We start from the raw sequence: 26,269 nt of genomic DNA, 5'->3' as shown, positions 1-26,269 counted from the left end.
CAGAAGAACAGTATTGTTTAATGTGTCCCCTGTGGATTTCTTCCCATGAAAACCTTCCAAGATAAAAAAAACTGCTTAAAAAATATGCTTTGAATTCTCCAGGTGGGGGCAGGATGTGTCACCTTAGCATGTCTTGCAAAGAGCTAACTCCTGGATTTGAAGAGACTCACCTGCCTTCGTTTCCTCTTTCCGCAGCCCAAACACAGGTAAGAGGAAATGTTGATATACTGTAAATTTGCCCAAAAGCCATCCAGGTGGAACAACCTGTCTCTATTGTGCTGAAGTCCAGGTGAGATTTCAAATGCTATCTGCAATTTCAGATATACATAATCCTTAATTTCTCTTCTAGGAGAAAAGGTGAGAAGAATGACTGGGCTGCCTCTCTTGCTGCTGCTTTTCTTCTGGCTCCTGCCTCCAAATGTCTGTGAAGACACAACATTCTTCCAAGATTAAACCTGCTCTTAAAAACATGCTTTGAGTTCTCCCATTGGAGGCAGGCCATGTCACTTACACCTTGCCTTGCAAAGAGCTAACTCCTGGGTTTGGAGAGACTCGCCTGTCCTAAGTTTCCTCTTTGGTCTCAGCCCAAACACGTACAAGGAGAAGCATGGTTGATATCAAATTGCCACAAAGCCCTCCAAGTTGGATGGACAGTCTCTCTTGTGCTAAAGCTCTGGTGAGATTTCAAGTGCTACCTGCAGTTTAGCTTCTGCACAAACCTTGATCTCTGATCTTTGAAGGAAGATGAGAAGAATGCCTGGGCTAGCTCTCCTCCTCCTCCTGCTGCTCTTCTGGCTCCTGCCTCCAACTTCTGCAAAGAGGATGCAAACTGTATGTGTATTGTCAAGGTCTTTGGAGATTCTGGAGGACTATTACAAGCCTGGTGATCTCATTATTGGTGGGAATTTGCCCCTGGCAACCCTTGTTTTTTCTTCTAATGGCCCATCTTTTCATAAAGACCCATCTCTGCGTATTTTACCAATTTTGTAAGTTTCACCTGCAGAGGAAATTTATAGATAACTGTTTGCTTTCTTTGGGATTTAATAGAATGGAATGGAATGGAATGGAATGGAATGGAATGGAATGGAGTGGAGTGGAGTGGAGTGGAGTGGAGTGGAGTGGAGTGGTGTGTGGTGTGGTGTGGTGTGGTGTGGTGTGGAATGGAATAGAATAGAATAGAATAGAATAGAATAGAATAGAATAGAATAGAATAGAATAGAATAGAATAGAATAGAATAGAATAGAATAGAATAGAAATTCTTTATTGGCCAAGTGTGATTGGACACACAAGGAGTTTGTCTTTGGTGTATATGCTCTCAGTGTACATAAGGAGAATAAAATACATTCATCAAGAATAAAAAGATACAACACGTAGTGATAGTCAAGGTTACTAATAAGCTATCAAATCGTATTAGGAAACAATATAAAAACAATATAAATTGAAAGATACAAGCAACACGCTTATAGTAATAAGTGGGAAGAGATAGATACTAGTAAGGAAGAGAAGAATAACAGTAATACAGTCTTAGTAAATTATTTGACAGTGTTGTGGGAATTAGTTGTGTAGCAGAGTGATGGCATTTGGGAAAAAACTATCCTTGTGTCTAGTTGTTCTGGTGTGCAGTGCTCTATAGCATCGTTTTGAGGGTAGAAGTTGAAACAATTTATGTCCAGGATGCGAGAGGTCTGTAGATATTTTCACAGCCCTCTTTTTGACTCATGCAGTATACAGGTCCTCAATGGAAGGCAGGTTGGTAGCCATTGTTTTTTCTGCAGTTCTAATGATCCTCTGAAGTCTGTGTCTGTCTTGTTGGGTTGCAGAACCAAACTAGACAGCTATGGAGGTGCAGATGACAGACTCAATAATTCCTCTGTAGAACTGAATCAGCAGCTCCTTGGGCAGTTTAATGGAGTCCATTCAGAAATGTGATGTTCTCAATGTCTTAACCTAGTTTGAATCCTTGTGCTTTTTTTCAAGAATGAACCAGGCTTATACAAATGCTAGAATTCTTAATCTTTCCAGAACTCTTCATCAGGAAGATGATAGATATGAAATGTGAGGAGGAAGAACAAATAAACCATGTTGGTCTAGTGAAGAAGTTGATATATAATGTTAATTTGAGAAGGAAAGCCATAGTATAATTCTCAAAGAAAACTGCAATCATTTTTCAATGTGGGATACTAAAAATCCAACAAACAAACCAACAGTTTTGGAAACAGAAGTGCTCATGAATAACAGCCTTCAGTAAATTGATATTGTGATCCCCCCCCATAATGGAATCCTGTGCTCAGCAATGGTTTCCAGACCCAAAGAAGGTACTCCAAGAGAGAGACAAATTGATTAGATACTAGAGGAGAATTTGTGAAGGATTACGGTCACTGGAGCAAAATAGGGAAGGGAGGGATGATCAAGGGGTATAAAATGATCTGTGATTGGATAGAGAGTTTAATCAAGGATGTCCTTTAGAAAAATCCAAACCCAATGAAACATGGCACATCTACCAAGGAACAACACAAAAGACAAGACAAACTCCAACTGCATTTATGATCGTTCCTATAATGTTCCCCAATATTTTCCCCCTGCACTTTAGAGTCGTACCTAAGAAATACCAGCAGTTTCTGGCCTTGGTGTTTGCAACCAGAGAGGTCAACAAGGATCTGGTTCTCCTACCCAACATCACCCTTGGCTTCCACATCTACAACAATCACGAGATGGAGAGAAAGATTACTTTAAGCAGCATCTCTCTTCTGTCCACCCGAAGGCAGATGGTTCCAGGTTACAAATGTGATGGACAGGACATTCTGCTCTCTGTCATTGGAGGTCACAATTCCAAATCCTCAAGGCAGATGGCCTCCATCTTCAGCATCTTCAAGCTCCCACAGGTAAGGGATTTCTGCTGGATACAATGTGGAGTAGACAAGCAAAAGAAACACAGAAGCTGTGATGACCCAGGGCTGGGCATGGAAGCAACACAGCCGGAACGAAGGCATAACTCCCCTTTATTGCTCCAACTTTCCCCCAAAAGTCCCACCATTCACTGCAAGTCCAGGAGCAAAGCTCTAAACACACACCTCCAATAGTTCCTGGTTGCTATTAGTCCAGAGGAGCAGCACAGTTCTGAGAGCAGCCCCAGTTCAGAGAACTTGGTCCCAGGGAGTCCTCATCACAGGAAGAGTTCATTGGGACACACACACACACACACACACACACACACACACACACACACAGAGAGAGAGAGAGAGACAAAGAAATAAAGGGAGACTAGTATAAATGGCTAGCTGATGAGAGCTAAGTAGCTTGAAATAGTACTATAGTAGTTTCCCTTTATTTCTTTGTCAGTAAATATAAATTTAACACAAAATAGTTTGTCATGAAAGCGACTGTCTGAGGGCTCCTGGATTGAGGCTGAAAGGCAAAAGGAAGCAGTATGCTCCTTCCCATATTTGGGTAGACCAGGTTGCTTCAATAGAAAACTCCCCACCTCTGGACATGCAGACTCAGCCTGTGAAGGCATAATTAGCCCTGACCAAACACAGAGCAATGTGGCAGGGCTGTCTCAAACTGTAACAGATAGGATTAATGAGAAACGAACCTGGCCGATCACGAGGTCATGGACAAGGCAGCATATTGCAATGGCTGACAGGCTAACATCATCCCCCACTGATAAGCAAGCTAGGAGAGAGGAAACAGTAGGAATTAAGCCTCCATCATCCAGCATGACGGCAGCAAAAACAACACAGCCGATTGCAAGTGGGAGACAGCTGGAAGGGCCTATTATATGCGCAAGGGCCAAATTGATTAATGGCATATAAAGGCAGAGATTTCTGTAATGGTAATTTAATACTCTGACGATGTCAGCAGATAGCTAACGAAAGCTTAGTAAAATAAAATTTTAATTATTTTAAAATTTTAAAATTTTAAGTTCCGGAGCTCGCAGGATGTCTGCTTCTTTCTTTACATATGTGTGTGTGTGTGTGTGTGTGTGTGTGTAATTTTATTCATAAACATTTTTGAATACAATGTATTATCAGGGTTATAACTGTATTGCTGTGTTGGCAATAACTGTTCATAGCCAGAGCTCTGTCACTCCTCTATCTGCTGCCTGCCCTCTCCTCCCCTTTTGCTTGGTCATCCTGCACCTTCTCTCCTTCACTGGCAACCCTTCCCAGGCCCAAGGGACCTGGGACTGCCTCATCCTGCTCCTCCAGTCATTCCTCCATCAGCCCTAGCTCTGTCTCATCCTCCTCCTCTGACTCAGGCTCTGATGGGGCCATGATAGAAGCCAAAGATTAAAGCAAAGGTGTTTTGGGAGAAGGTGATTTAGAGAATCAATGCTACATTTTATGTGTCAAATAATTCCAGTGAGATAGATATTAAAATAATTCTGAAATTCTCTATTTGCTAAGACGAATTCCTTCCCTGACTTATTCTTAAAAAAAAAAAAAGTATCCATCTTTTTGGTGCAGTTTATTCTCAGATTGATGGGTTGTCCCTTATCTTATAACCTGTCAGAACTAGACAAAATATGTTAAATGATGACATCTCCTAAGAAGGGAAAAAGTGAAGCTTGCCACTCAAAATGAGTCACCTGGTGGGGCAATCAACCACAAATATTGACTGATAAAGGCACCATAAAACTTTTCACTGTCCTTGAAATATGTATTTCACTTTCTCCAGCTCGGTGTTGGCTTTGAGTTCTCTCAGGGAGAGAGAAGAGTTTATCCTTCCTTCTTCCGGATCAATCCCAAGGAATTTCACCAGTATGTAGGTTTGGTGCAGCTGCTTCTGTATTTCCAGTGGAACTGGGTTGGGCTGGTGGCCCCTGATAATGACAGTGGAGAACGTTTCATCTCATCTCTGTTGCCAATGCTCCAGGAGAAGGAGATCTGTCTGGCCTTCACTGAAAAACTGAAGTCAGATTTTGTTGTTACTACAAGGTTGAAATTACTTAGTATTTTCAAAACCTGGTCTAAAGCTGAAGTGATTATTCTGTTTGGAGATTCCAATAGCATTATAAATATACTGGCAGCAATGAATGCTCACAAAAAATGGACAAGAACATCATTTTGCAAAGTTTGGATTTTAACTTCCCATTGGAAAGTTAGTATGGTGGGATCTCAAGACATATTGAAAGGTCTAAAGCTCTTCGATGGGTCTCTGCATTTTAGGGACCACACCAGGCATGTCTCAGAATTCACCCATTTCCTCCTGTCTTTAGACCCTTTGAACCCACAAGGAGATGTATTTCTCCCACAGTGGTGGGAAATGGTCTTTAACTGCAAGGTCTACAAACCAGGTGAAATTTCTCCAGCCCAGCAAAAAACATGTACCGGAAAGGAGAATTTGAACATTCTGTCAGCTTACGTTTTTGAAACAAGGATGACAGGTGAAAGTTACAATATCTACAATGCTGTTTATGCTCTGGCACATGCATTACATGCCATGCATGGATCAGGAGTGAGATCAGCCATGAGGAGGATTGGAAAGAAGTTCTCAAATGTCCAGTCATGGCAGGTAATTTCTGGGACTTTTTATCTGGTCCACAAATTCTTAGAAAAGAAGCTCCCAATATGTATTTTTCCGATTTTTGATTAAATGTCCTCATGCTATCATATGAATGCATCTCACCACAGGTTAAAGCAGCAATTAGTTAAGAACTATAATATGAATTAAGTATAAAGTTTTCTTGAAAATGGGTAGAGGAAGAAGAGAGAAGTGAACCCAGCCACATATCCATAAGATCCAAAGTGGATATTTTACAATGTGTGGGAACAGTGGTATAACTGGATAGAACGGAGATAGATTGAAGATAGATAGTTATTAAGTACAAGTAATAGATAAAATAAGAATGTAAACACACACAATCTATTTTTTGTAAATAAAGTATGAATTATTGTCACAAGAAAAACACCACAATTAGCTGTTGTTGAGTGAAATAATTTTTTATGTTTTTAATGTAATAAAAGTTTAATAAAGTGTTTATTAAAAAAAGGATCCAAAGTGGAAAGTCCTTGCGATAAAGTCTTAAAAGGTCTTCAATGATTTCAGAAGGTAGCCACTTTAGAGAGGATGTTTCAGCCCAGAGCAAAATGACAATCTGGGTGTATTTGTGTAAGATGCTTCAAGAGGTTGATGGAAGTTCTAATGGACATATTTGCAGAACCACCTTAGTTTCCTTCAATATTTAGCCTGACTCCAACCAATAAAATGACAACCAACTCAATCCATTTTAATCTTAGATTATATTTCTATGGCTTAGCATCCTGAGGGATGCCACCCCATTTGTTTAGCTTGTGATCTGCTGCACTATGTGACTTGTTGTGTGAAAGCAGCACACACAGCAGGACTCAAAGTGGATCTAATGGGCTCCTGATCTGAAAGTCAACATAATTTTCGGCATCAAAGGCTGAAGACTGAATCTCTCTGGACAGTGAAGTGACAAACCAGGACAGCAGCTTCCTTCCATAGGGTCCCTCTTGATTAGACCTGGTTCCTACATTCTGCTGTCTTTGACTATGAGCTAGTCAATCAATCAGAATAGAGCTGGAAGGGACCTTGGAGGACTTCTAGTCCAGCCCCCTGCTCAAGCAGGAGAACCTCTACAAGCTGTCCTGTCTCTTCTTTAAAACCTAGAGAAAGTCAGTGTAATTTTACATAGTTCTGATAGAAATTATTTAATCATTCCTACAATGCATTTCTCACTTACAAGACCTGGAGCCAAAGAAAGCATTTAAAAATGCATACAACCAAGAATCACAGGAGCAACAGCATACTATAAAATCTAGAGTGTGCCATTAAAATCCTTATAAGTAGGAACATTGTGGTAGAACTAGATTTGAAGAGGTCATGATACAAATGCCCAGTGATAATGTGTCATCCTGGGAAAAGAGTTAAATTTTTGGTGTTACTCCTAATTGACCAGATCTCCATCAAAGGAACTCCTCTAGTTTCTTAGACATACACCTAAATCCTAAGATGATGTTTAACAAAGAATCGTCAAAGGGATGATATCTCATGTATAGCTATCAACCAATTTCCCCAATTTATGGAGCGATCTTTTCTCTCAGACTCTTCGATATTTGAGGAATGTTCAATTCAACAACAACGCTGGAGATGAAGTCTCCTTCTCAGAAAATGGACTAGGTTCTGCTCGATTTGATCTTCTCAACTGGGTTTTCCTCCCCAATCAATCTTTTGTCTCCAGGAAAGTTGGGAAAATAGATCCTGGGGCTCTCCCAGGCCATGATTTAACCATTAACTCTGATGCAATTGTCTGGGCAACAAAGGTAAGCTGGAAGGAAATGTTGTAAGTTCAGGGAAAGATTCATACTCTCCTGGGGATGCAGAACATCCTTCCAACTTGAAAAATGGTCAATTTAGTCAGAAAATATGGCAGTCACTTAGTAAAAAAAAATCTGCTTTACATGTAACACATCTGAGATTAGATTTGTGCCAATCCATAAAGAGATGGAAAATGGAAGGACCTTTGCTTAAAAACCAGGATGCAGTTAAAGGATGTGGCAATGACTTCCATCGATCATTCCCATTCAGTTGGATCCTCATGAATGTTTGATGTAGAAATGCTATAGCTGAATGTCACAAGACCTCTTTTGCAGGTTGAGGTCCCAGTTCCAATCTCCAGCATCCATTGGTGGGTCGGGAGTGCCACTGGTCTGAATCCCTCAAGATCTGCTCCTGGTTTTTGGTAGATGGTAGAAAACCATTTCATTTGATGGTATTCTGAACATAGAAATAGGAATATGGAATAGAAATAGGACTGTAGACATGGAATAATTGAAAATGCTCATTGTATAGGTCATCTCAAGCATTTCTCTCTTCTCTTTCAGAAGGTGCCCTTTGCCAGGTGTGGCATGAAGAGGTGCCATGCAGGAGAGAGGAGAAGAGTTCCAGAAGGAGAGCAGATTTGCTGCTATCGATGTGACCCTTGTCCAGAAGGGACCATTTCTAAACAGATAGGTAGACCAGAGTTCAAATATAAATAGCGATAGCACTTAGACTTATATATCATTTCACAGTTTACAGTGTCAGCATCATGTTCCCAACAATCTGGGTCCTCATTTTACTGACCACAGAAGGATGAAAGGCTGGGTGAACCTTGAGCCGGTGAGAATCAAACTGCCAAACTGCCAGCAGTCAGCAGAAATAGCCTGCAGTACTGCATCTAACCACTGCACTACCACGGCTCAATCTTCCAGGATTTAAGGAAGCCATTCAGTAGATCAAAATACTTTTTGTCATTGTTGTCATTTTTAGTAAGACTCACATGCAGTCATATTTTTCAGGAAACCCCTTCAGTTTATGGATCTAAATTAGGGGTGTCAAACTCGTGGCCCCCTGTTTTAGCAAAGAAGAAACAGTTGTGATACGTCATGTGATGACAACATGACACCTCGAGTTTGACACCCCTGATCTAAACTGTCCTGGCTCCAGAGGCCACATTTCCGCAATTTCATAGAGGATATTTTTAGGGCACAATTTATGAATCCCCAACTTGTATTTTGACTCCTAGTTTAACATCCAATTGGGAAAAAAACAATTTCCAATCTTTTCCTGAAGGAGTGAGGTTCAAGCTTCAATTTTTATTGTTTAGTGTGCGCTTCTTCAATTGGCACTATTAATCTCTGAGGAGATTCATCCACCTATATCTGTAATAAAGAGCAGAAGGGAGCAAAAAAAGTGTGAATGAAGAGATTCTAAGTATAGGACAGAGACATTAAGGAAGGGATAACCCACAAATAATGTACACAAAAACCAAACAGCAGCATTCCTGGCTAAGAGATCTAGCTGTCTTCTTTGGGTTCCAGGATAAAATGGGGAAAGAAACCGATTGGCAAATCTGAAATTGAAAGCCACGGTAGTCACAGTAATGTCGAGTGAATGGACAGCTGGAACTGAAAAAAATTCTTGTCTCTGGCTAACCTAACCTTAATATTGTAAGCAACCCACAGTTATCATGCGGTAGGATGGTCGGTTAAGAGATTTTTCAAATAAAAATAAATAAATAAATAAATCATGAAGAAAGGATGGTTTGCCCTTGTGGACGTACTATAAATAGCACAGTGGGTCCTTTTTTCACTCCCTTTGTGGGTTGGACGAGACCAGAAAGGGGACAGTCATATCATCTCTGTGGGAGGAATAGTACTCATAGTAGGTGCTTCGGAAACTTTTAGAGTGTTTAAGTGTTAGACTCTTAATTGTAGATGCAGCTCACTGTGACTCCTGCGCAGAAGACCAATATCCCAACATGGACAACGACCATTGCATTGCCAAGAAGATCCACTTCCTCGCCTATCAAGAGACCCTGGGATACACTTTAGTTTCTCTTATTCTTTTTCTCTCTTTGACCACATCTGCAGTCCTAGTGATTTTCTTTAAATACCACGACACACCAATTGTCAAGGCCAACAACCGAGATCTCACCTACATCCTCCTGGTCTCCCTCTTGCTCTGCTTCCTCTGCTCCTTCCTCTTCATTGGTCGACCAAGGAATATCACCTGTCTCTTCCGACAATCTGCCTTTGCCATTCTCTTTTCCCTGGCAGTTTCCTCTGTGTTGGCAAAAACTGTCATGGTGGTTCTGGCTTTCATGGCCACCAAGCCAGGGAACAGGACAAGAAAACTCTTAGGAAAACCACTGACCAACTTTATTGTCCTAGCCTGTCCTTTCATCCAAGCCCTTCTTTGTGCCACCTGGCTGGGAACCTCTCCCCCATTTCCCAACTTGGATTTCCACTCCTTGTTTGGAGAGATCGTCTTGGAATGTAATGAAGGCTCAGCTTTAATGTTTTATACTGTCCTTTCCTATCTAGGGTTTCTGGCCCTCATGAGTTTCACAGTGGCCTTTCTGGCTAGGAAATTGCCTGATAGTTTCAATGAAGCCAAGTTCATTACTTTTAGCATGCTGGCCTTTTGCAGTGTTTGGATCACTTTCCTCCCTACCTACTTGAGCACCAAAGGAAAGTCCATGGTAGCTGTGGAGATCTTCTCCATTTTGGTCTCTGGAGCTGCTCTCTTGGCTTGTATCTTTTTCCCCAAGTGCTACATTATTCTGCTGAGGCCAGATCTGAATTGTAGAGAAAATATAGTAAGAAACAAGAATTTCTAACTAGTACAGGGATCGGCCTCATTAATATTTGTTTTTGAGGCATGTTTAGAATGTGATTTCTAAAAAATGATGACTTGAAGGAGGATCCTCCATTGTATGTAAGATCAAAATTTTTGACTTATGCTGCAGTTGCCATATATAAGATCTCCAGGATTTTCTAGTTGCCTGTCCATTATTGTGTATTTTGACATGAATGGGACTGTTTTGTAGACATATTGAGAACTAAGGAATGTAGTCTTTCAGTTCACAGGGCCTATGATAATTTTTATCAGAACATTCTCATTGAACCTCGTGAATCTCAACATGCAAAAGTTTCTTCCAACTAAGACCATTCTTCTCTGTAGTTAACATAAAGGCAAAAGATCTATTAGGTTATTATTCATAAATATGTATGCATGCATCATTTCCCCTTCAAATAAAAGTTTATTAAAAGGTTTATGCAGATAAAAACAAACATTTTCCATCATTTCTGAAATATATAAATTTGAGCCCCTCTCTTTGTCTGCAGGACAGAGGTGGTAATCAACTGGTTCGCACTGGTTTGCACAAACCGGTGGCCAAGGTCGTCAAACCGGTAGCGATGGCCGGCTGGCTACGCCCCCGAACCTTTCCCCTCATCGCCATTCACTTGCCCTAGCTGCCATGTTTGTCGCCACCATGTTCTTCGCACACACGCCATCCCATTGCCTTGCAATAGTTCCACTATTTTTCTGGAAGAGATTTCTCTCCATAAAGCTGAATCTTCACATAATGTGTTCAAAGTAGGACAATTCCTCACTCCTGGGCAAATAGAACCCTAGAATTCAACTGTCAACTGTCTTCAACCATGCCGAAAAAAACCCAGCCCTGTGGAGAGAGGGTCAGGCAACAAAGAAGACAGGAAGTCTACAGCAGAGTCTCAATCAAGCCACCAGATCCATCCGGTGCCATTCTAGCCACTAACAATTCTTCCCCAGCCAATTCACAGCCAGCAGTCTCATCTTGTTCAACAGCCAGGATAAACCAGCCTGTACAACAAACCAGCTTGCCGTCCTTTGTGAGGATTCTGCTGCTAGTCCTTTACTACCAGATTTATTTATTGATGAAATTTCTATAGCCCCTACCCCAGACATGGTGTACAATAAAACAAGAACCCCCCCCAATTAAAAACAATTTATGTGGGAGAATGGAACAGCATCCTGCACACAAGGTAACCATCTTGCAAGATCTCCATTTCCCTGTGGTCCTTAAGCTCTCTGAATGAACCATGTTTTCAGGGATTTCTTAAATGCCCAGAGGGGTAAAGTTAATCTCAGTATGGGGGGGGGACTCTGCTCCAAAGAGTGGGTTCCATGTGAGAAAATGCCTGCCTCCTGGTCCAATCTGATGCCAAGCTCTTTAGCAGGACCTGTAACATTCCCCTCCCACCATGCTTGATTGGTCAGTAGATGCAACCAGGGAGAGGTGGCGCCTCAAATGATCTGGTGGGTAACAAACATCAAACATTTGAATGATTGCTCACACTTACTAGGGTGCAATGGACTTTTGTATGCCTCCATGACCTATTAGCAATCATACTATCCAGGCAGTGGTGAAATGTAAAATTTGTTACTACTGGTTCTGTGGGCGTGGCTTGGGGGGGCAATGTGACTGAGTGGGCGTGGCCAACTTTTTTTTTTTACTTTTAAAAGCATTTTTTCTACAACCTTAAGAGATTGCAGAAAAAAAATGTTTTTTAAAGCCCCTGACGATCAGGCAACTCAGCTGGGATTGTCAGAGGCTTTTAAAGGCATTTTTTGTTCTATAACCTCTTCGGGTGAAGAGGTTGCAGAAAAAAATGCTTTTAAAAGCCTCTGATGATTGCACAGCTCAGCTGGGCATGGGCGAGGGCAGGGATTTTTGCTACCAGTTCTCCGAACCACCCACCGCCATTCCTACTGGATTGGGCGATCCTGTCCGAACCAGGAGCATTTCACTCCTGTATCCAGGGTAAAATGGTCTGATAATAAATAAATAAATAAATAAATAAATAATTTTATTTCTATACCACCCTTCTCCCGAAGGACTCAAGGCGGTGTACAGCCTATTAAAAGCATAAAGACAGACATCAATTAAAAATAATTAAAATTATTAAATAATTTCGGCTCAGATTTAAAACCCCCCAAATTTAAAACACCCAATTTAAAATCATTACATTGATAGCCCGGCCTGGCGGAACAGCAGGGTCTTGAGGGCACAGCAAAATACATGGAGGTTGGAGATCTTACGCATTTCTGGGGGCAGTTCATTCCACAGGGCAGGGGCTCCCACAGAGGAGGCCCTCCCCCTGGGTGTTGCCAGCCAACATAACTTGGCCAATGGCACCCTGAGGAGACCCTCTCTGTGGGAGCGGACCGGCCAGTGGGAGGCTATTGGTGGCAAAAGTTGGTCTTGAAGATACCCGGGTCCTATGCCATGGAGCGCTTTAAAGGTAGTGACCAGCACCTTGAATCGCACCCGGAAGATCACTGGGAACTAGTGCAGCTCGCGCCGGAAGATCACTGGGAACTAGTGCAGCTCGCGCCGGAGGGATGTCACATGGGCACAATGGGTTGTGCCCATAACCACCCGCGCGGCCGCATTCTGGACCAGTTGGAGCCTCTGAGTGCTCTTCAAGGGGAGCCCCATGTAGAGAGCATTACAGTAGTCCAGCGGGGAGGTGACAAGGATGTGAGTGACCGTGTGCAAGGCGTCCCGGTCCAGAAAGGGCTGCAACTGGCGAATCAGGTGAACCTGCTAAAAAGACCCCCTGGCCACGGCCGTCATATGCTCTTCTAAAGACAGCCATGTGTCCAGAAGGACACCCAGATTGCGAGCCCTCTCTGTGGGGGGCAGAGATTCACCCCCAATAGTAAGCAATGGCACCAGCTGACTATATTGGGACACTGGGAGCTACAGCCACTCAGTCTTGGAATAGTTGAGTCTAAGCCTGTTCCTCCCCATCCAGACCCGCACGGCCTCCAGGCAGCGAGACATCACATCAAGGGCATCATTGGGGTGGTCTGGGGTGGAGATGTACAGCTGAGTGTCATCAGCGTACTGATGGGCTCTCACCCCAAAACCACGGATAATCTCACCCAGCGGCTTCACATAAATGATGAACAGAAGGGGCGAGAGGACTGACCCTTGCGGCACTCCCCATGCGAGGCGTCTTGAGGTCGACCTCTGCCCCCCTGCCAACACAAACTGTGAACGGTCAGAGAGGAAGGAGAAGAACCACCTCAGGACGGTGCCCTCTATTCCTATCCCCCTCAACCGTTGCAGCATGATACCATGGTCGATGGTATCAAAAGCCGCTGAGAGATCTAATAGGACCAGGACAGAGGAGCAACCCCTGTCCCGAGCCCTCCAGAGATCATCCACCAACGCGACCAATGCTGTTTCTGTGCTGTACCCCTGCCTGAAGCCCGACTGGTATGGGTCCAGATAGATAGCTTCATCCAGGTGCCGGGGAAGCTGTCGTGCCACCACACTCTCAACAACCTTCGCCACAAAATGAAGGTTGGAGACCGGACGATAGTTAGCTAATTCAGCTGGGTCCAGGGAAGGCTTCTTGAGGAGGGGCCTCACCACCGCCTCTTTCAAGGCAGAGGGGAAGAAACCCTCATTCAGAGAAGCACTTATAATCCCCTGGAGCCAGCCTCGTGTAACCTCCCGGGAGGCCAGTACCAACCAGGAGGGTTATTCTACTGAGGCCCGACCTGAATTGTAGAGAAAATATAGTAAGAAACAAGAATTTTTAACTAATGCAACAACTGGCCTTGTTGATATTTGTCTTTGAGGCATTTTTAGAATGTGATCAGATTTTGGAAAAAAAGATGGCACGAATGAGGAATTTGTCCATACAAGAATTGCTTATTAATTTCTGCAACTGGTTACAATATATCTGCTTTCAGCAACAATCACCCAGCCTTTCATTTATCATGTCTTCAAAGCATCCTTGTCTTGTCCAGTGCCCTGTGTGGATGGAAAGCTAGTTTTTAAAAATGTGTTTATTATTTCAAGGAGGAAATATTATCATTTTAATCTTTTTAATTTAGTCATTTCTTCATATAAGTATTTTAAAGGATTTGGTTTAGTATCTGTTTTTTTTTTAAGCATATATGGATGTTTCCTTAGATGTCTGTGGCTTTATGGAGTCCCCTAACAGTATTCAGTTATTTTTGAGAACATCTCCCTTTCCTTCAAATGGTCTGTCATGCGAGAGAAATAAACATAGAAGGAGTGTGCTAATTGACCCATAAAATAGCTAACTTGAATTCTCTGGTTTTCCATAAACTTTAACAAAATGTCTATGGCAATGTAAGGTAATGTAAGTGATATGTTCTTTCATTAAGAGAATGCTTCTTTGTTGACTATAGTAACAGTAGATTAGTGGGAAAATAACTGATAGGGTATTTGTCAGATTGCTAAAGTGATATTGCCATATAATTGGGGGGTTGCGGAGGAAGACCCCTGAATGTATCATCTTCCTATTTCCTTTGACAGCTGCTATTTTATTACCTTTATCCTGGTGCCTGACCGCCTTGGGATTTTCTCAACTTTCGTGGAATGCATTAAGGGGGGAGGGCCATGTGGGTTGTTTCACTCAGTATGCTAGCGGAAGATGACCCTGGGAACGCTGCCTTATCTCGTCCTCAGGACAGCCATTGCAACAACATCTTCACACCTGTGGATTGGCTGAATCCACATCTGACTGGAGGGAGGGGTTTCTAATGCCTTATTCCTAACTGTATTGACTGAAGGAATTTAGAGTCTGCTTTGCCTTTGTTCTGCTATCACTTTCTGCTCAATAAAAGAATTCTTTCGAAATACGCTCTTTGAAGAGTTCTACTTTCTTGAGCGGGAAGGAGAGGCAGGACCTTACAGATCCATTCTGCTTTTGTCATGCGGTCTATGCAGTATTGCGGAAAGCTCCTGAGGTCCCATGCCTGGTGGGTGGGTGCCAACAAGAGTGATTTTTGGTCTACGGGGTGTGAGGGGCCAAGGGTCGGAGACAACAACAGAATGGATGATGATGATGACAGTGGTGCTATTAGTAGATCAGATTCTTGTAGAGAGCATCAGCACACAGTAAGGCTATTTTCATTTGGATTGCCTGGACTCCTGACTGCCCACGCTTGATGGTTGATGACATTCAAGACCACCAAGTGGTCGTGTTGAGCCAGAATGCATGCATTGCCCTCATCCTGCTTCTTCCAAAGTTCATCTAAAATTGCTACCATTTGTGTTTATTGATGAACCTGTTTGTAGGCTTCATTTAATTTGTGTAACTTCAGCTTTGGGCCAGTCAAACCAGTGTCATAAATTTTCAATGTGGCTTAAAAACAGGGACCTCTGGTTATGGCACTTGACTACCAGCTGCCATGTGGCTACAAATAAGTTAGTTATTCCATCCAAGCATTGCTCACAGTTATAAGAGTACAACTGATTCTCATGTGCCACAAAACCCCATTGGCATTCATACTAGCTGACCAACTATGGCACAGGCCAAACTCCACCTTGTATGGAGGGGGTCAGTTCCATGGAGGTCAAATACACAACTTCAGCATGACTCCATTTGCTCTGTGCATTGCAAGAAACACAAACAGGTTTTTTTTCCATTCTGGTGTATCAGAAGCTTTAGAGAGAACAATTATTTTTCCTTGCAATTATCAGAATTACAGTAATTCTTACTGTATCCCCTGTGGATTTCTAGATACAAAAACTTCCAAATAAAACTTGCTATAAAAAATATGTCTGAGTTCTCCAGATGGGGGCAAAACATGTCACATTAGCCAGTCTTGTAAAAAGCTAACCCCTGAGTTAAAAGAGACTCACATGCCTTTGTTTCCTCGATGGTCACAGCCCAAACAGGTAAGAGGAAGCATTATTTCTATAAATAGGTAGCACAGGTGGTGTCTGATCTGCTAAAGTTCCAGTGAGATTTCAGGAGAAACCTTCAAATCAGTTTCTGCATAAACCTTGATTCTAGGAGGAAAGGTGATAAGAACGACTGGGCAGGAGTCATGCTACTGATGATGGTGATGCTTTTTTGGCTCCTGGCTCCAACTACATCAAAGAGGCTGCAAACCGTATGTGTGTTCAAGAATTATATCAAGTTGGATGAAAACTACTGTAGGCCTGGTGATCTCATTATTGGTGGGAATTTGCCTTTGGGAACCTTTTTAGAGTCTGTTGTCCCAGACTTTAATACATTGAATCTTCTTGTAGATAATGTGTAAGTTTCAGTTGGAGGAGAAACATGCAGTTAAATATTCTCTTTGCTTTAAATTCAGGGACCCGTTTCAGAAATAACTGTTCTAGTGTTTTGCAATTTCCTAGTGTAGTGAATCTTTGTTCTTCTCTCAATAAATTCCAAGCTCTTAGAATGGGCTGCAATTCTCAATTTCTTACTCAAGGAGATGATAAACAACAAACATGAAGGGGGTCAGTACATTAGGAACTGTTCTGGCATAGTAAAGTTGAATTATAATATCAATCTGAACAGTAACAGAAAAAATCCAAAGAAAAGCTCAATCCTCTTCTAGTGTTCAGGAGCTATAAAAATCCCTCAATGTTGGAATCAGCATTGCTCATTATAATGGCCTTCAGTAAAACTATGCAGTGACCCCCATTGTAATCCAGTGCGCAGCTATGTTTACCACACCTGAAGAAGCTTTTGCAAAAGAGACCCTAAATTGTTGATGTAAAAGAGGAGCAGCTGGGAAGGATTACAACCCCTGGAGCAAAGTGAAGATGGGAGACACCTGTCATGTCATGTCTTACATGACAGAGGGCTGTAAAACTATCCATAATATGGATAGAAAAGCTTGTTTCCTTTCTCATAAAGCCATCCATATTTAGCCAATGGAGATGTTTGGAAAAACCCAAAACCCAGGGAATTTGGAAACACCCTCCCCCCCACCCGCCCAAACAATGAAGCAAATTCTACCCAGCACACATGAGCTTTCCTATAATGTTCTCCAATGTTTTTCTCACTACAGTCTCGTACCCAGTAACTACCAGCAGTTCCTTGCATTGATGTTTGCTGTCTCTGAGGTCAATAAGGATTTTCTTCTGCTCCCCAACATCACCCTTGGCTTCCACATCTACCGCCATTTCCAGAGGGAGATATTTATTTCCTTAAACAGCCTCTCCATGCTCTCCTCACGAGGCCAAGTGGTTCCAGGTTACAAATGTGTCTGGAATGACACTCTTCTGTCCATCATTGGTGGTCTCAATGCCAAGTCCTCAAGGCAGATGGCCTCCATCTTCAGCATTTTTAAGGTCCCACAGGTAAGAGAGCTCCATTGGATACAGCATACAAAACATTTACTGGACCAATTTTCGAATACTGCTCATCTGTCTGGAACCCGCACTGCATATCGGACATTAATACAATTGAGCATGTCCAGAAATATTTCACAAGAAGAGTCCTGCACTCCTCTGCTCGTAACAAAATACCCTATGCCACCAGTCTTGAAATTCTGGGTTTAGAAAATTTAGAACTACGCCGCCTTCGGTATGATCTAAGTGTAGCTCATAAAATTATCTGCTACAATGTCCTACCTGTCAATGACTACTTCAGCTTCAACCACAACAATACATGAGCACACAATAGATACAAACTTAAAGTGAACTGCTCCAAACTCGATTGCAGAAAATACGACTTCAGCAACGGAGTGGTCAATGCCTGGAATGCACTACTTGACTCTGGTTTCTTCCCAAACCCCCAAAATTTTAACCTAAAACTGTCTACTGTTGACCTCACTCCATTCCTAAGAGGTCTGTAAGGGGCGTGCATAAGTGCACCAGCGTGCCTATCATCCCTGTCCTAATGTTCCCTTTATTTGTATTCATTTTATGTATTCAATTCATGTTTATACTTATATATATTATCTAATACGTACTTGACAAAATAAATAAATTAAATAAATGGAGTAGACAGAGATCAGATGGTTACTCAGAAACTAAAGATCAAACCAAAGGCAGATTTTTTTTGGGGGGGGGGCATGACATGATTACAGATTGACAGAGTTGGAAGGGACCTTATAGGTCATCTAGTCCACCCCCCCACACACCCAAGCAGGAGACCCTACACCATTTCTGACAAATGACTGTCCAGTCTCTTCCTGAAAGTCTCCAGTGATGAAGCTCCCACAACTTCCGAAGGCAACTTCTGTTCCATGGGTTGATTGTTTTCACTGTCAGAAAGTTCCTCCTTATTTCTAGGTTGAATCTCTCCTTGATCTGTTTCCATCCATTATTCCTGGTCTGGCCATCAGGTGCATAAGCTTGTGACTATTTATATGTGATTAAAGAATAGTCATTATAGTGCCATTTATTCTCTGTATCTTGTCTTCTGAGATACCACAACCAATCAAAATGGGTAACTTGTAGCTCTTTCTAAGTAGGGGAAAAGGTTCAGTTTGCCATTCAAACTGAGCTACCTTGACAGCTGGGGCTATCAACCACACAATGGTAACTACTAAAGTCAGCATAAAACATTTACTTTGTCTTTCAAAAAAGAATCTCTTTTTCTGCAGCTCGGTGTTGGCTTTGAGTTCTCTCAGGGAGAGAGAAGACTTTATCCTTCCTTCTTCCGGATGAATCCCAATGAATATCATCAGTATGTGGGTTTAGTCCAGCTGCTCCTGTATTTCCAGTGGAACTGGGTTGGGCTTCTGGCCCCTGAAAATGACAGGGGAGAACATTTCTTCTCAGCTGTGAATCCAATGCTCCAGGAGAAGGGGATCTGCCTGGCCTTCTCTAGAATGTTGAAATTGGATGGTATTCATATCACAATGAAAAAAGTACTTCACATTTTCCAAACATGGTCTAAAATAGAAGTATTTATCCTGTTTGGAGATTCCACTGTGACTACCAGTATACAAGTGGCTGTGGTTACATATGAAATAATTGAAAGGATATCATTTAGGAAAGTCTGGATATTAACTTCCCATTGGAAACTTAGTTTGGTGGAATCTAAAGACGGATTGCAATACATAAAGCCTTTCCATGGAGCATTGCATTTCAGAGACCACACAGGGGATGTCTCGGGATTCAGCCACTTCCTCCTGTCTTTAGACCCCTTGAACCCCCAAGGAGACGTCTTTCTCCCTCTATGGTGGGAACATGTCTTTCACTGCAAGATCCACAAACCAGGCAAGATCCCTCCAAAGGGGCAGAAACAATGTACAGGAAAGGAGAATGTGCTGGATCTGCCCAATTACACTTTTGAAACAAGAATGACAGGTGAAAGTTACAATATCTACAATGCCATTTTTGCTCTGGCACATGCATTACACGCAATGTTTGGATCCAGAGTTGGACTGACCATGATGAGGCTTGGAAAGAGGATCTCAATTGTCCAATCGTGGCAGGTAATTATTGTGGCTTTTTACTCAGTGCATAGATACCTAGAGAGGAAACTCCCCATATCAATTTCTTCAGCTACTGATTAAATGTCCGCATGCTCCCATATCAATCCATCTAAAAACCTTTTAAAACACCAATTATTAAAAAAGGTTAAGAACCATATTTTATTGAAAGAGGGTAGATGGGGAAAAGAGAAGTAAGCCAAACCAGGGGTCCATATCTTCCACAGAGGAAAGAACTTTATAAACTCCTGAATTGCCTTCAACAGCTGCCTGAGTGTCAGAAGGGGACCAGTCCGAGGGGGAAGTGCCAGCCCAAAGCAAGATAGCAATCTGGGTGTGTTTGTGCAACACATTTCAGCAGCTCAGTTGAAATCTTAGAGGGCATCTATGCAGAACAATCTCAGTTTTGATCAGAGTGTGCCCTGAATCCAATTTGTAAAAATACACTCAATTCGTTTTAAGCTTACTTTAGGTTCCCATGGCATAGTATCCTGTGTGATCCTCTGCCCTTTATGTTTAGTTTACCATTTGTTGCACTAGTCACCTTGTTGTGTGAAGGCAGCCTCTGTCAACCACAGCACACAGCAGTGGTCTTAAAGGGATGCTGACAGTGGACAGTGAAGTGACCCACCAAGAGTGGTGCTTCCTTCTACTTGGTGCCACTTGGTCAGACCTGGTTACTGCATTCTGCTGCCTTTGACTATGAGGTAGGGAAAGTCAGTGGAATGTATTTGAATATTAGTAGCTCGGGTTGGTAGTTAGGCTGTTGTTCAAAGCTCCAAGCTTGGCAATTTGGTTACAAACATTTTGTCACCATTTGAGGAGACGTCTTCAACTGGGTGTAACCTATAATTAAATTTGGAATATGGAATTAAATTTTTGTGTGTGTTGTATTTTGATGAAACAGGAGTTGGAAAGCATTTGATAAAGGAAACTTTTGTAGTTTCAAATATTTGGTGTTACTCCTGATTTTTCAGATCTCCACCAAGAGAACTCCTGTAGCTTCTCAGATATAAACCCATCTTCTCAAGATAGCCATCATATTATGATAGAAGCCACAATGACTCATCTGTAACTCTAGCTCCAAAACTCCAATTTCTGAAGGTCTCTTTTCTTTCAGATTCTTCCCTATTTGAGCAATGTGCAGTTCAACAATAGTGCTGGAGATGAGGTCTCCTTCTCAGAAGATGGACTGGGATCTGCTCGTTATGATCTTCTCAACTGGGTTCTCTTCCCCAATAAATCTTTTGTCCCCATGAAAGTTGGGCAAGTAAATCCTGAGGCTCCCCCAGGCCAGGATTTCACCATTAACTCTGATGGAATCATCTGGGCTAAAAAGGAAGGAAATGATGTAAGTTCAGGCAAGATTCATTCTCTTCCTGAGATGCAGAACATCTTTCTCACTTACAAAATAATCAATTGAGTCAAAAATTATGGCAGTTATTTGGTGAAAAAATTGCTTTGCATGTAACTCATCTGAGGTCTGGTTTGTGTCATTCTGCAAAAGGCTTGGGAACGACTTCTGCTTGAAACACAGGATGCAATTACAGCAAGCAACAATGATTTCCATGGACCATTTCCACTCAGTTGTATCCTCATGGTTTCTTCTTTTAGAAATGCCGTAGTCCTATCACAAGCCTTCCTCTGCAGCCTGATATTCCAGATCCAATCTCCCACATCCATTCCAAATGGAATTAATAAAACATAAGCTGAATCTAATAGATAAAGAAGAATTAGCATAAAAAATTAAATGCGCTAAACAAAATTTATTTGAAAATGCAAATAAACCAGGAAGATGGCTGGCGTACAAACTGAAAAAGGAGAAAGACAAAAAAATATTCATCACCAAAATGATAATATAAAGAAAGTGATCCAAAAATACTATGAAAAATTATATGATCAAGAGACAGTTTTAGAAGATAAATTAAAACAATATTTAGAAAATGTGGAATTACCTAAAACACCTGAAAGAGTGAAAGCTATGTTAGATGAACGTATAACAATGATGGAATTAACAGAAGCAATTAAGAGACAAAAGAATGGCAAAACACCCGGCCCAGAAGGTTTGCCTGCAGAACTCTATAAAGATTTACAAAATACTTTAAGTATACCAATGTTGGAAGTGTTCACATTATCAGTTGCTTTCTGGGCGTCTAAAAAAATCAATGCCATTTGCTTCCCTGGTGTACTTCGTAGTACTCCAGTGTATTTAAAGTTATTTTCATATTGTCTTTAATTTGGCTCTTAGGTAGATATCCATTTTGATCTGGATCAGTGGTGGGTTGCTCCCGGTTCGGTCCGGTTCTTGTGAATTGGTAGTAATGGTGGCGGGAGGCTCCACCCACCCACCCAGACGTCATCATGAATGATCTCCGCATACGTAGAAGTGCAAATGCATGTGCACATGCTCCCCACCCCTGATCTGGATGTATAAACTGATTTAAGAATCTTTTTAGTCTTTCTGCAATTATTGAGGCATATATTTTCTAGTCAGCATTCAGTAACAATATCGGTCTGTAGTTTTTTATCTGTTGTTAATCTGAATCTTCTTTGGGTATAAGCGTAATATATGCTTCTGTCCAGGGGTGAAATGCTCCCAGTTTGAACCGGATTGCCTGATCCGGTAGCGATGGCAGCGGGTGGTTCGGAGAACCAGTAGCAAAAATCCCTGCCCCCCCCATGCCCAGCTGAGCCGCGCAATCATCAGAGGCTTTTTTTTTTTACTTTTAAAAGCATTTTTTCTACAACCTCTTTGGCTAAAAAAAAGCCTCTGATGATCGCGCGGCTCAGCTGGGATCATCAAAGGCTTCTAAAAGCATTTTTTTCTGCAACCTCTTTGGTTACTGGCAGTTTATGCTAGCACTACTAAAAGACATGGATTTTGGGGAGATATTTATTAACATGATTAAGGCAATATATTATAAGCAAACAGCAAAGGTGATGGTAAATGGGGACATGACAGAGAAGGTTAATATTAAAAAAGGTACAAGACAAGAATGTCCCTTGTCTCTTCTATTATTCATATTGACACTGGAAGTATTAAACAGAAATATTAGACAAAACATAGAGATAAAAGGTATGGAAATAAAGAAGGAAAAATATAAACTACAGGTATTTGCAGACGATTTAGTCTTCATTCTAGAAGAACCACAAGAAACAGGGCCTAAATTGATAAAGAAAATAGAGGAATATGGTGAAGTGGCAGGATTGAAAATAAATAAATAGAAAACTAAGATATTAGTTTAAAATCTTACAGACATGGAGAAAAAAGAGTTAATGAAGAGAATAGATATTCAGATTACTAGGACTGTTCCTGATTTCTGATAGACAGCGGCAATCTATTTCTTTAGAAGAGAATCTGAACATAGAAGTAGGAAAAAGGAAGAAGAATATAAATGGGGAAAAGAATGAATGCAGCAGGTTCATTGCTTAGGTCATCTCAAGTATTTCTCTTTTCTCTTTCAGAAGGTACCCTTTGCCAGGTGTGCCATCAAGAGGTGCCATGCAGGAGAGAGGAGAAGAGTTCCAGAGGACAAGCCAGTTTGCTGCTACCAATGTGATGCTTGTCCAGAAGGAACTATTTCTAATCAGACAGGTAGACTAGACTTCAAACATAAATCTTCCAGGATTAAGGAGACATTCATTAAGTCATTTTTGTTATTGTTCTCATTTTTGATAAGACTGACATGAAATCATATTTTTCAGCAAAACTGCCCTGGCCACAGAGGCCACCTTTACTGATCCTCAGCAGTTCCTTGCAGGATCGCTTTAGGGCAGAATTTATGAATGTCCAACTTGAATTTCCAGTCCTACTTTAACATCCAGTTGGAAAAACCAACTTCCAATCTTTCCTGAGGAAGTGATGTGTGTGGGCCAAGATTTAATTTTTGTTATTCAGAACATGCTCCTTCCTTCAGCAGCATTAACCTTTGAGAAAATAGACCTGCCAGGGAAAGAGGACATTCATCTATCTATGTCTCTTTGATAGAGCAGGAGGGAACAAAAAAAATGTGAATGAACAGATTTGAAGTAGAAAGGAGAGAGGTTAAGGCAGGGATAATGTAAACACAAACAAAACAGCATCATTCCCGAATAATAGACCTGTCAATCTTCTGTGTGGTCTGCTATAAAATGGGAGGAAAAACAGGCAGCAATCTCAAACTGAAAGCCATGTAGTTACTCAAGAAATCCTTAGACAAAAACTTTTGATTTCAGATGCAGCTCGCTGTGAACCCTGCCCAGAAGACCAATTTCCCAACAAGGACAAGGACCAATGCATTGCCAAGAAGATCCACTTCCTTGCCTATCAAGACACCCTGGGATACATTTTAGTTTTTCTTGCTCTTTTCCTCTCTGTGATCACTTCTGCAGTCCTGGTGATTTTCTATAAACATCATGACACTCCAATTGTCAAGGCTAACAACCGAGATCTCACCTACATCCTCTTGGCCTCCCTCCTGCTCTGCTTCCTCTGCTCTTTCCTCTTCATTGGTCAACCAGGGAAGGTCACCTGTCTCTTACAACAATCTGCCTTTGCCATCCTCTTTTCCCTGGCAGTTTCCTCTGTGTTGGCAAAAACTGTCATGGTGGTTCTGGCCTTCATGGCCACCAAGCCAGGGAACAAGACAAGGAAACTCCTTGGAAAACCCCTGACCAACTCCATTGTCATAGCCTGTCCCATGGTCCAAGCAGTCCTGTGTGCCACCTGGCTGGGAACCTCTCCCCCGTTTCCTAATTTGGACTTTCACTCCTTGTTTGGAGAGACCATCTTGGAATGTAAGCAGGGTTTAGCTTTCATGTTTTACATTGTCCTTGCCTATCTGGGTTGTTTGGCCCTCATCAGTTTCACAGTGGCCTTTCTGGCTAGGAAATTGCCTGATAGTTTTAACGAAGCCAAGTTCATTACTTTTAGCATGCTGGTTTTTTGTAGTGTTTGGATCACTTTCCTCCCCACCTACCTGAGCACCAAAGGAAAGTCCATGGTGGCTGTGGAGATCTTCTCCATTTTGGCCTCTGGGGCTGCTCTCTTGGCTTGTATCTTTTCCCCCAAATGCTACGTTATTCTACTGAGGCCTGATCTGAATTGCAGAGAAAATATAGTAAGAAACAAAACTTTCTAACTAATGCAACAGCTGGCCACATTTATATTTGTCTTAAGGCATTTTTAGAATGTGATAAGATTTCGGAAAAAAATGATGACATTAAGTAGAAACATGTCCATAAAATAATTGCTTTTCAAGTGCTCCAACTGGATAAAATATGCCTGCATTCAGCAACAATCACCCAAACTTTTGTTTATCATGTCTTCAAAGTATCCTTGTGTTGTTGAGTTCCCTGTGTGGATGGAAAGCTAATTTTTAGATATGTGTTCATTATTTCAGTGAGGAATTTTTCTCATTTTAATCTTTTTAATTTAGTTACTTTTTAATAACTGTTTTAAAGGGTTTGTTTCAATATATGGATGTTTCCTTAGATGTATGAGGCTTCTTGGAGTCCCCTAACAGTATTAAGTTATTTTTGACAACATCTCCCTTTCCTTCAAATGGTCTGTCATGTGAGAAAAAGAAATATAGAAGGAGTATTTCCAAATTGACCCATAAAATAGTGAACTTGAATTCTCTGCTTTTCTATAAGCTTTAACAAAATGTCTATGGCAATGTAAGGTAATGTAACTGATATATTATTTTATTAAAGAAATACTTCTTGATTGACAATAGTAACAGTAGATTGGTGGGAAAATAACTGATAGACTGTTAATTGTAAGCCGCCCTGAGTCTCCGGAGAAAGGCGGCATATAAATTGAACTAATAAATAATAAATAAATAAATTATGAATAAGTATGATTACATCATCTATTTCTTATGCATAACTCAATTTCTCCTCCTTTCTCAACTGTAGAAATATGAGTGCATCCGTTGGTCTTCAAGAGTTCCTCCCACTATTATCTGGAGAGAATTTATTCAGGGTGCAACAAATAATTCTGCTGTGAGACTTGATTATTGATTTTTGGTCCTGCATTTGAATCCACTGTGGTCTTGAGAGGATTAAGGATTAAGCAGTTGTAATAGCCACATAAACATGACAGACAGTCCTTTTTTTTTTTAGCAACAATAATGAAATAGTAACTTTGCAATACATCACATTTATGGGAATGGGACAATTGGCCACAGTAGCCTCACCCTAGTCATCCCACCACACCTTCCCCATCCTTACCAACCCACCACAGCCTCTTCCCATCATCCCCTCCCTCATTGCCTTGCCTTAGGAATTTTGCCACAGTACAATTTGACCTGGCCAATTTGCAACATGGAACTATTAGCTATGTGTGTCTCAACCTGGTCACAGAACATCCTTCCCATCACATTGAGCTCCTCCTCCACTACCGCCTCCTGGAATTGGGGTCCCCGGCCCTCCCCATTCTTTCATCTCCTCCCACATGACAGCCATTCTTGGCAAAGAAAAATTGGGGCCAGGCGGACAGCAGTCAGGAAGAGGCTCTGTCCACCAGCAGCCCAGCAAAGGCAGGACATGACTGGTGGTCTCAGATGGAGACTGATACAGAGGGCTTCCTAGATCAGAGGCTCCTTCCAGAGAAGGGCCCTCTTGAATGCCTCGTGATTTGCCCCACTTCTGTCTTGGTTCCTTCCATCCAGGAGTGATCAAGAATTTACTCCCAGCAGGTAGTTGTAAGGAGAACGCAGTCCTGCCCTGCACCCACAGTGGATGACAGCTCATGCACCCCGCTTTTCAAACTGGACCCTC

General features: G+C 41.7%; 1 protein-coding gene across 1 annotated transcript in view; it reads left to right on the top strand.

Annotated features, from left to right (window-relative positions):
* The first annotated feature begins 2,712 nt into the window (after nucleotides 1-2,712).
* LOC148116286 (vomeronasal type-2 receptor 26-like) overlaps nucleotides 2,713-26,269 on the top strand; it is a 36,083-nt gene continuing 12,526 nt past the window's right edge. Inside the window, exon 1 of the mRNA XM_087886030.1 lies at nucleotides 2,713-2,883. Coding sequence (XP_087742156.1) covers nucleotides 2,713-2,883 — 171 coding nt within the window. The remainder of the gene's footprint in view (nucleotides 2,884-26,269) is intronic.

The sequence above is a fragment of the Pantherophis guttatus genome, chromosome 1, assembly GCF_059756535.1.
Source record: "Pantherophis guttatus breed Tessera chromosome 1, ASM5975653v1, whole genome shotgun sequence".
Lineage (NCBI taxonomy): Eukaryota > Metazoa > Chordata > Lepidosauria > Squamata > Colubridae > Pantherophis > Pantherophis guttatus.
The sequence above is the reverse complement of the archived record's forward strand: the minus strand, read 5'-3'. Positions and strand labels throughout refer to the sequence as shown.